The 10,496-nt window shown below is 38.4% G+C and overlaps 1 protein-coding gene across 1 annotated transcript in view; it reads right to left on the reverse strand.

Moving 5' to 3' along the window:
* The window catches only part of hpn (hepsin), a 30,459-nt gene extending 21,476 nt beyond the window's left edge, over positions 1 to 8,983 (reverse strand). Inside the window, exons 1-2 of the mRNA XM_079838056.1 lie at positions 8,603 to 8,983; positions 7,929 to 8,033 (exon numbers count right to left, since the gene is read on the reverse strand). Coding sequence (XP_079694182.1) covers positions 7,929 to 7,947 — 19 coding nt within the window. The 5' untranslated portion in view covers positions 7,948 to 8,033; positions 8,603 to 8,983. The remainder of the gene's footprint in view (positions 1 to 7,928; positions 8,034 to 8,602) is intronic.
* Between the last annotated feature and the right edge of the window lie 1,513 nt (positions 8,984 to 10,496).

Genomic DNA, 10,496 nt, shown 5'->3' on the forward strand with positions numbered 1-10,496 from the left:
ACATAAAAAAAAATCATTTTTTAGATAGGTTCCCTCAGCTGACGAGGGAAACGGAGGCGGAGTTAGTGGTGCTTCGGAGGCTGCTACTGCTGGAGATGATTCGGGAGAGGTCTGTGCACCACCCCCTAAGAAATCTTGGAGATCTCCTTAATAAACGGAGGTCTGAAATCTCTGCCACTTTACCGATCAGAGCGCGCGTTAACCCGCTATCTCCAAGAACAACCAAATGACTCTACGGCTAATCCACTAGCATGGTGGAGAGACAATGAAACACGCTATCCGCTCTTAGCAAAATTGGCACGTAAATACATGTGTATTTGTGCTACAAGCACAGCATCAGAGAGAGTTTTTAGCACTGCGGGAAACATACCCCTGTCAGATCGTCACTAAAACCAAGTAAAGTGAACATGGTGTTCCTGTCACGGTAATTAGGTAAATCGGGAGATAATATACTATATCTCTTTACATAAATACTATTTTCTACTTAAAACTATAATTTCGTTATTTTTACTAACCCAAATAATGACTCGTCCGCACGTGAGGGGGAAAAATGGCTTCCTTCCACTTAAGAGTTGAGCTCTTTATATTTTAATATATCTCTTTACATAAATACTATTTTCTACTTTTAAAAATTAATTTTGTTATTTTACTAACCCAGTGTTTTGTATGTGAATGCTGTTTCACGTGAATATTACCACAGGATTGAAGCACAAAGCTTTGTTTAGCCTACAAAGGAAATGATGGTCAGAGAGCATTTTTTCATTCTGTTTTGTGATCTGGTCAATCGATTTTCCGTGAATTTTAACAATAGCCCTAGTCCATTTTATCCCAATGGACATGGACATCTCGTTTCTTTTCCAAAATCTTCACTCACGTCGCACCCATTTTCGCAGGGGATTATAAACGTTTCTTCCTTTCGTTTGCTTATAATTAACCCCCCCCCCCCCCCCCCCCCCCCGACGGTTATGTTACGAACCGTCACATTTTACTCACATCATAACCGTCATCACCAATTCTGAAACCGGCACACCCCTACCTCTGAGCAATAATACAGGCCAGGATCAAACCTGCATCCCCTGCATTTCAAGCATTAAAGGGATAGTTCACCCAAAAATGAAAATTAGCCCATAATTTACTCGCCCTCAAGTCATCCTAGGTGTATATGACATTCCTCTTTCAGACAAATACAATCTGAGTTATATTACAGAAGTCCAGGCTAATCCAATCATTAGAATTTGATTCATAGTTGCTCTGTTTTTGAAGTCCATAAAAAGTGCATCTGCCCATAAAATAGTATGCTCCACGCGGCTCTGGGGTGTTAATAAAGGCCTTCTGAAGCGAATCGATGCATTTGTGTAAGAAAAATATGAATTCAATTCTAATGCTTGGATTAGCCTGGACTTTTGTAATATAACTCCGATTTTATTCGTCTGAAAGAAGAATGTCATATACACCTCAGATGACTTGAGGGTGAGTAAATTATGGGCTAATTTTCATTTTTGGGTGAACTATCCCTTTAACCACATACATTAACAAGACAATATGCTCCACCTAATTTCATAAGTTCACCTGCCCATTCAGTCTTGAACCTGAAAAGTTACAAAGCTCAAAGTCCCTCCAAAGATAGTTATTCTCTATATCAGTAAGCAATGTTTCTGAATGCTCTGAAACGCTTCGATTGTAGTCTTGAGTTTTCTTCTGGGGAAGAACACGTCACATTATTCTTCATTGGAATAATTCCTGACCAAGCCATATGCAGAAAAGGGGGATGAGGCCTGGTTGAGTTGCTTCAGTAGTCAGTTATGGTAAGGGGAGTGACCTTTCCCAAACACGCTCAAAGCGGTTGACCAATCACAACCCACTGGTGCAGCTGACCAATCACAGAACATTGCACATTTTGGAAGGAGGGACTTCATAGAGACAGGAACTAAACAGAGCTTTACCAACAGTCTGGGATGAGAGGTGCTGCAACAATGTCAAATATGTGACCCTAGACCCAGTCCTAAGTGTCAATTTTTTTTAAATGGAGATGTATACATAATCTTGTAAGAGTCGGTTTTGGTGCTAAGACAAAAGCTGAGATACACACCTCAGCAATTGAACAATAAAAGTCACTAATCTTGAGAAAAGGATCTCACAGAAACTGTGACAACACCCTGATGAAACATTTCTCCCCCCTCCCCATTTTGCCCTCTCCTTGTCCTGGTTTCAAGTCACCAAATGCAGATATACCAGTGATGATGTATTTTGTAAATCTATTGTTTTATCCCTTTCATGTTTGATGTCTTTTTAAAGGTCTCAGTGCGAATGGTAAAATGGTCTCAGTTTCACTGCAGTCACTGGTAGTATTAGAAAGATTGGAAAACTAATGAGAATTCAGTCCTCCTTTGAGTAGTCTCTTCAAAGATATCTGATCCACTCCCCCAAAACCAGGTGGGGGTGTTGCAAATATTTACAGCCCTTTTGTTCTAGTTGGAGTATTTAAAGCTGGATAATCTAAACTCTCGGGGGGAATATTCTGTAGTCAGAACCCCCCGTGCAAACTGCATGTATATGTGCCAGACATGATGACTCTTTTAAATTATTTTCATATTGCTTTGCAATTGTGTTTTATGTTTTTACGCTGATCAGTTGTGTACCATGGATTCTTGTTTACTTATTTACTTTTCCGGTCTGGCCAAAATAAATGTTAATCTTGATTTATTCTGTATCTTTCTGAAATCATTATTTTATTCATGTCCATGCGGGGTAAGTAGGGGTTACCGCAGATCTCTCTGCCAGGGCAGATCATACTGGGAACTCCATAGCGGGAGCATTGAGCCATGCATGAGGGAAAACCTGATTTCTGACTGCCACTGTTATTATAAGTTGCAGTTTCCGTGACTATCACTAAAATTACATGTTTTATTATGAGTGCACATGTGTGACTCACTTAGAGGTAAGATAGTTCACCCTGCAATCCTCTGTAATATCAGAACTGACTAATCTGTGTCCGTTAGAGCAAGCGAAATCCGGACGCTTAGCCTATTTGAGACTCCGGGTCCCATGGAGGATATTAATATTTGAAAATAAGTGATACTACGAAAAATCATTGATCTAAATTAAATCGCAACTAATCTTCAAATCAGCTGATAAACTCTAAATGTAACACTTTATGGAGTCAGATAGAATTGGAGTCAGATAAAATTATTAATGGAGTCAGATTTAAAATGAGATATCAATAAATTAAGAGAACTTCACCAAAATGCTGAAAAGGCTTACACGCAGAATTCCTTTTGACCAAGTCATTAGTATCCGGTTTTTGGGCTAATGGATGGAAATGTACAATCTGAAAGCTGGATAAACAAGGATTCCACTGATGTGTGATTTGTTAGGATATGACAATATTTGGCCGAGATACAACTATTAAAAAATCTGGAATCTGAGGGTGCAAAAAAATCTAAATATTGAGAAAATCGCCTTTAAAGTTGTCCAAATGAAGTCCTTAGCAATGCATATTAGTACTAATGATTCATTTTTTATATATTTACAGTAGGAAATTTACTAAATATCTTAATGGAACATGATCTTTATTTTAGCCTGACAAGCCAGACCCACATCAAGATGTTGGGTCTGGGAACACACCATTGGCAGGGCTCAATCCGAGGGGCGGGATAAACGGTGGTCTTTCAAATTCCATCTGCACGCAATAGGATAGCACTACAACCAACCAGAGCAACAAAGAAGGTGAAGCGGAGCTAGTTGATAGATTAAACTTTTGCCATATCCAGTCAGCAAAACTCCGAACACATCTTCCTTTTTTCAGAATGACTTCAGTGCCGTTCTTTGTTCTTTTCTCAAAGAAAAGCTTAACTCCAAGTCTTCCAGAGTCGCGGCCAAAGCCGCTTCGAAAGACCGCTTCGAAAGACCGCTGTTTCGCCAGCTGCTTTGTTTACGAGTAGCACGTGGAACCGCCGCAACTCTGCCGTCATTATGTTAAGCCCGCCCACCGACTCTATACACGATGTGATTGGCCTGACCAGAGTTTGGTTTTCCAGCTCGCAAGCCAATGGAGAGTTGCTAGACTACCATGGCTGCAAATTACATTTCTAGGCTACCATTACTAACCAATCAGAATAAAATATTTTATTGATCTAGATTAGATGATGGACTCAATCTATATGAGAAATGTTGTAATTCTAGTTGTGAAACATCTTGTTCATTGATACAAACTGTTAAACAAAAAAAATGGCCATGAAACATAGTGTAAACAGAGAAAAGGCTAAATGTGACCATATAAATCTCACTGTGACTCTAAACTGACCAGTGACGTTTTGTCCAAGCCCAGCTTTGAATAGCTACATTAGAGGTCAGAACAAAACTGAAACAGTGTGACGTTTTCCTGTTTGCTGTCTCTCGTTTCATTCCCGAGGATTTCCCCACTGTCTCAGACAGTTTCTACAGCACCTGCTATGACCCATTTGACCGGAGAACAAGTAGTACTTTTGTCTGAGTGGGTGTGTGTGTGTGTGTGAGACAGAGCTTCTTCATGGTACACTGCTTTCTCCTTCTCTCTCTCTTGTTCAAGACCATCATACCTGCATGATTTTTGCAGCCCTGGATGAGTTTTGCGGCCAAATTAAAACATCACAAGCCCCTTTAAAGAGGGTTAAAAATTAACATAAATAAGAACACAGAAACAAAACTGCTGTGTCGGCTCTAAAATGTTCGGTAACACTTTATTTTGATAGTCCACTTTAGACATTCTACTAACTATAAGTAACTTTGCAACTACATGTCAACTAACTGTCATTAGAGTATTTGTAGACTGTCTGATTAATATTTACTAAAACTTTATTTTGTTGGTCCCCCAACAGACATTCTACTGACTATAAGTAACTTGGCAACTACAATTCAACTTATTCTACTAACCCGAACCCTAACACCAAACCATAACCTACCAGTCTACTGACAGTCAACTAATACTCTAATGACAGTTAGTTGACATGTAGTTGCAAAGTTACTTATAGTTAGTAGAATCTTTAAAGTGGATAATCGAAATAAAGTGTAACCAAATGTTCTAGTATGGAAATGTATCCACTATAAAGGAATGTTTTGGTCCAGAACTTTCTCTCATTCTGTGGTCCGTCCTATAGGTTAAATAGACAACCTAGAAATAGACTGGTGAGATATTAAATATGAGCAGCCAGATCCCAATCTACATGAAAAGGGTAAAAATGGCTAATAAAGTGAGCAGCATGTTATGGAAAAACTACACTGTAAACCTGAATAAGTCCATTTTTTTAAGTTAAGAAATGTAAAGTTTAAGTAAGCAGGTTTTTATTTTGTAATCATATATTTTAATTGTTCTGAACCTGAAATATTTGAGTAAGCTCATTCATACATTTAATGTAAAAATATAATGTAATCTTACATTTTTAGTAGTGGAAACTTGACTAGCTTTAGACAATTGAATAAATGCCACCTTGCTAATTGGCTACACGATGCTTTGGTAGCATTAGCATAGCACCTGCAGAATGAGGAAAGCAATATAATACATTTAACATATCTGTTCCCAAAACTAAGCTCATGCTCCACTCGTCGGTAATCCTACAAAACATAACAGAAGCTCTTCTAAACTAGCATAACAAAACATTAAACATACTAAATCTACCACTTAAAGGGGCTATATGCAACTTTTTCCCCAAAATAAACATAACAATAGCCTTTTTATTTTACCATTTATGACTCAAACATCTCCTGATGAGCATACTGACACCTTGTCCGCTCCAGTGTTAATTTCGTTGACGAATAATTTTCGTCATAATTTTCGTCAACAACCTTTTTTCCCTGACGAAAACGAGACGATAACTAAATAAAAAATAGTGTTAGATGACTAAAACTATAACGAAAATCAACTCTCATTTTCGTCAACAAATAAAAACTAGACGAAAATGTTAGGGAGGGACGATTAGGGAAGAGATCCAGTACTTTACGATGTTTATATAGTAATGTGTTTTAGACGGTTGTAGCATATTTTATCGCCCTCATCTGAACTTGAATGAGCTCCTACAACTACAATAGAGGCTCAGACATTTCAAAATAAGAGTCCCGGTGTATTTCCAGCTGGTTTATAATTAAAAGTCACGCATTATATATTCGTTTTTGCTTACACAATAAACTGTATTTAGTTTCATTCCCATTTAATTCATAGTCAGGAGGAAAGACCAGTATTTAACACATATTCAATAAAGTATCAGGGTTATAATAGTTCACTAAAACCATAAAAAAAAATCGTTGTTACTTAAAATTAAATAAATGTTAACTGAAATTTAAAAAAATAAATAAAAAAAGTTATTTGAATCTTTAGCTTAACATGATATAGGCTACTAACTAAAACAGAAATACAAAATTTTTCTGTTTTAGATACAAACTATATAGATGTTTTTAAAAACAAACAAAAAAGTGAATTGAGCTCTCTTGTGAATTTTTAATGTTAAAAACAAAATTATGTCAAAATGTCAGTTCAAGTGACAGTCGGTTATGTAATACTGTAATAAATGCTTAATGTATTACAATTTAACTAAACTCATTAGATTTTAGGAGACTAACTCTACTGTAGATTTAGTCGACTAAAAGCTTATGATATTTAGTCGACTAAAATCTTATGATATTTAGTCGACTAAAACTAGACTAAAACTAAAAACAATTCAGGTGACTAAAATATGACTAAAACTAAATGGCATTTTAGTCAAAAGACTATGACTAAAACTAAATCAAAATATGCTGTCAAAATTAACACTGGTCCGCTCACAGTGGGTGCACCTATAAGTCTGTATCCTATTTTTTCCTATTTTCTGGCGGGTCGTCTTTTCCCGCGCTGTCTGCGGATGTGACGTCACCACCGCTGCAAGAGCGAGCAGAAAATGAGAGCAGTTCTGTTTTTTGGCCACAGGTGTCAGTCGCGAGTTTAAATTTCAGAAAAACGCATATAGCCCCTTTAACGTTAACCTTGAACAAAAAAAAACATTATATAAAAATTAATTGTTGCATTTACGTCCTTTTGAGTGTCATGGCAAAGCATGCTGGGAAATAAAAAATTCCAGTGCAGTTAAATTTCTGTTTGTCTAAATTAAAAGAAACAAGTACATAAAACTCAAAAACAATGAAACAATTCAGATGACTTAAATGTGTCAGTTTTGAAAACTCAAAAGAAAAATTAAGTTCTAAATACTCATAAAAGTTCATTTGTTTTCTCTAATTTGTTTCATTTGAGTTGGTTCTACTCAAACCAATTCATTATTTTGAGCCTTAAAGGGGCTATATGCAACTTTTTCCCCAAAATAAACGTAACAATATCCTTTTTATTTTACCATTTAAGACTCAAACATCTCCTGATGAGCATACTGACATCTTGTCCGCTCACAGTGGGTGCACCTATAAGCCTGTATCCTATTTTTCATATTTTCTGGCGGGTATCATGTGACGTCACCACCGCTGCGAGAGCGAGCAGAAAATAAGAGCAGTTCTATTTTTTGGCCACAGGTGTCAGTCGCGAGTTTAAATTTCAGAAAAATGCATATAGCCCCTTTAAGTTTACAGAACAAATATTGTTTTTGCTGTAGTTCATCTAAATGTACAAGCTTGCATAATAAAAGTTGAACAGAATTTGTTATTGAGAAGGATAATAAAGGTTCAGACGTCCCAAGAGTGGATATATTTTCAGTTATTTTTTTGGGTTTTCCATTTAGCTTACTGTATGCATGAAAACAGGTGTTTGGCCAAATCACGTCATGTCATGTCTTTGACACCTTTTGGCCTTTTGTCAAAGTAATACACAGATCCAGACTGACCAAAACAAATCGAGTACATGACCCACCACCGGCTGTTAATCTTTAACAAACCAGTCGTCTGATGTCAAAAAAAGGGAGAAACAGCTCAGCACTCACCGATCTTCTTCTCTGGCATCTTTATCCAGCAGAAAACTGAAAAATAAACTTGGAATGGATTCCAATGATTCCTCCTCGAAACTTGATTTGCTGCTGTTTTCAGACCTGGGAATGTTTAGAGAAGCTTAGAAAACATGGTGTAACTGCTGTCATGGACAAAGATGGGTTAAGCAAGTTAAATAAACCAAAGTGCAAACTGAGAAAAAAATTCAGAGGGTTCACGACAGTGCTGTTATTAACAATCACTGTAAAAATGGTTTTAACATAATGCTATAAAAAGCAAAAAAATCCCCAAAAATGTACCTTGTGGCAATTATTTCTGCTATTTCTACTCACTTTTTCATTTTCTTTCAATTCAACTAGTTGAAGTATTTACCACTGCAGATTGTAACCTTAAATGTTGTTTAATTTCAGGCAATTAAACTTAAGTTTTACATGTTGTTTTAGTGCTAATGTAATGAGCGTAAGAAGCTAATTTTACATCCAGCATATAATCAGTCAAATCCAATAATACAAATTTTGTCCTGATGGTCCGTTACAAAAAAAAAAAATGTCTGTAGATGATGTTTATTATCGTTATTGGCTATAAATGGACATTTTGGAAACATATAAAACATAATGCCGTTAGTTGTCACTAATGTTCTTATAACAGTAAAAACAGTTTTCCCCTTTACCTCTCCACTGCAGGTCATTGGATAAACTTTTGGAGTAGAAACAAAGAGATGAAGAGGTAAATCAGTTGTTTCCTCCAAAAATCCGCGCTGACAATTCACTTTCCCCGGAGACCTTGGCTCTTTTATTGTTTGTTAAATGTCGCTATTCTCCAGCAGTCAGAACAGCTCTTCTCCTCACTCTCTTTGCTCTTTCTGTGCTGTTCGCTGGAGTGGAAACCTCCCTCTTCCGGTCATAGCGGAGCGCAGGTGTGTGTGTGTGTGTGTGTGTGTGTGTGTGTGTGTGTGTGTGTGTGTGTGTGTGTGTGTGTGTGTGTGTGTGTGTGAGTGAAGGTGCGCGCGCTAGACAGGTGAATCAGTGTTCGCGCATCTCATTTCAAATTCAGGAGCAGCTCATCTGAAGAAACACGTCATGGAGCGATACGACTGCCACTAAAGGAAAAGCAATAATACAGCCATGCAGTAGGCTACAAGATGTCATATGGTGAATGTGTATACGGCATAGTATATGCCTACATTTGAGTATAAAATTTGCATATGTTTTATATATGTATATACTTCCTAATATTGTGTGGTCCCCCTGTTGCTGTCAAAACAGCCCTGACCCGTCGAGGCATGGACTCCACTAGACCCCTGAAGGTGTTCTGTGGTATCTGGCACCAAGATGTTAGCAGCAGATCCTTTAAGTCCTGTAAGTTGCGAGGTGGGGCCTCCATGGATCGGACTTGTTTGTTCAGCACATCCCACAGATGCTCGATTGGATTGAGATCTGGGGAATTTGGAGGCCAAGTCAACACCTCAAACTCGTGCTCAAACCATTTCTGAACATTTTTGCTTTGTGGCAGGGCACATTATCTGCTGAAAGAGGTCACAGCCACCAGGGAATACCGTTTCCATGAAAGGGTGTACATGGTCTGCAACAATGCTTAGGTAGGTGGTACGTGTCAAAGTAACATCCACATGGATGGCAGGACCCCAGGTTTCCCAGCAGAATATTGCCCAAAGCATCACACTGCCTCTGCAGGCTTGCCTTCTTCCCATAGTTCATCCTGGTGCCATGTGTTCCCCAGGTAAGCAACGCACACGCACCCGGACATCCACTTGATGTAAAAGAAAATGTGATTCATCAGACCAGGCCACCTTCTTCCATTGCTCCATAGTCCAGTTCTGATGCTCACAAGCTGGCGCTTTCGGCGGTGGACAGGGGTCAGCATGGGCACCCTGACTGGTCTGTGGCTATGCAGCCCCATACGCAACAAACTGCGATGCACTGTTTATTCTGACACCTTTCTATCAGAACCAGCATTAACTTCTTGAGCAATTTGAGCTACAGTAGCTCGCCTGTTTGATCGGACCACACGGGCCAGCCTTTGGTTCCCACGTGCATTAATATTTAGCCGCCCATGACCCTGTTGCCGGTTCACCACTGTTCCTTTCTTGGACCACTTTTGATAGATACTGACCACTACAGACCAGGAACACCCCACAAGAGCTGCAGTTTTGGAGATTCTCTGACCCAGTCACCTTATCTGTTAGATGTGCCATAAATGCCATAAACATGTATGCTCTATGCTCAATTTATTTTTTGAATAATCAAAAATAATTGCAGCTATTGTTAATATAATATTTTTTTTAAATTGTTTACATCCATTATTAAAGGAGCTGTATGTAGGACTGTGGCCAAAACTGGTACTGCAATCACTTTCAAATTACTGTAGAGCGGTGTATCCCCTCTCCCCCTCCCCCTGACTCGAGGTTGCCAGATAGGCTGCAGGATCCAGCAGGAACGTAGGCTGCTACAAGGAGCTTTCAATGGCAAGTGACGAGTTTTTTTTTCTTTCTGTTAATTATGTTTATGCTCCAAGAGCGATGTTTTGTGAAGTAATTATGAATCGCA

The sequence above is a fragment of the Gobio gobio genome (genome assembly GCF_949357685.1).
Source record: "Gobio gobio genome assembly, chromosome: 15".
Classification (NCBI taxonomy): Eukaryota; Metazoa; Chordata; class Actinopteri; order Cypriniformes; family Gobionidae; genus Gobio; species Gobio gobio.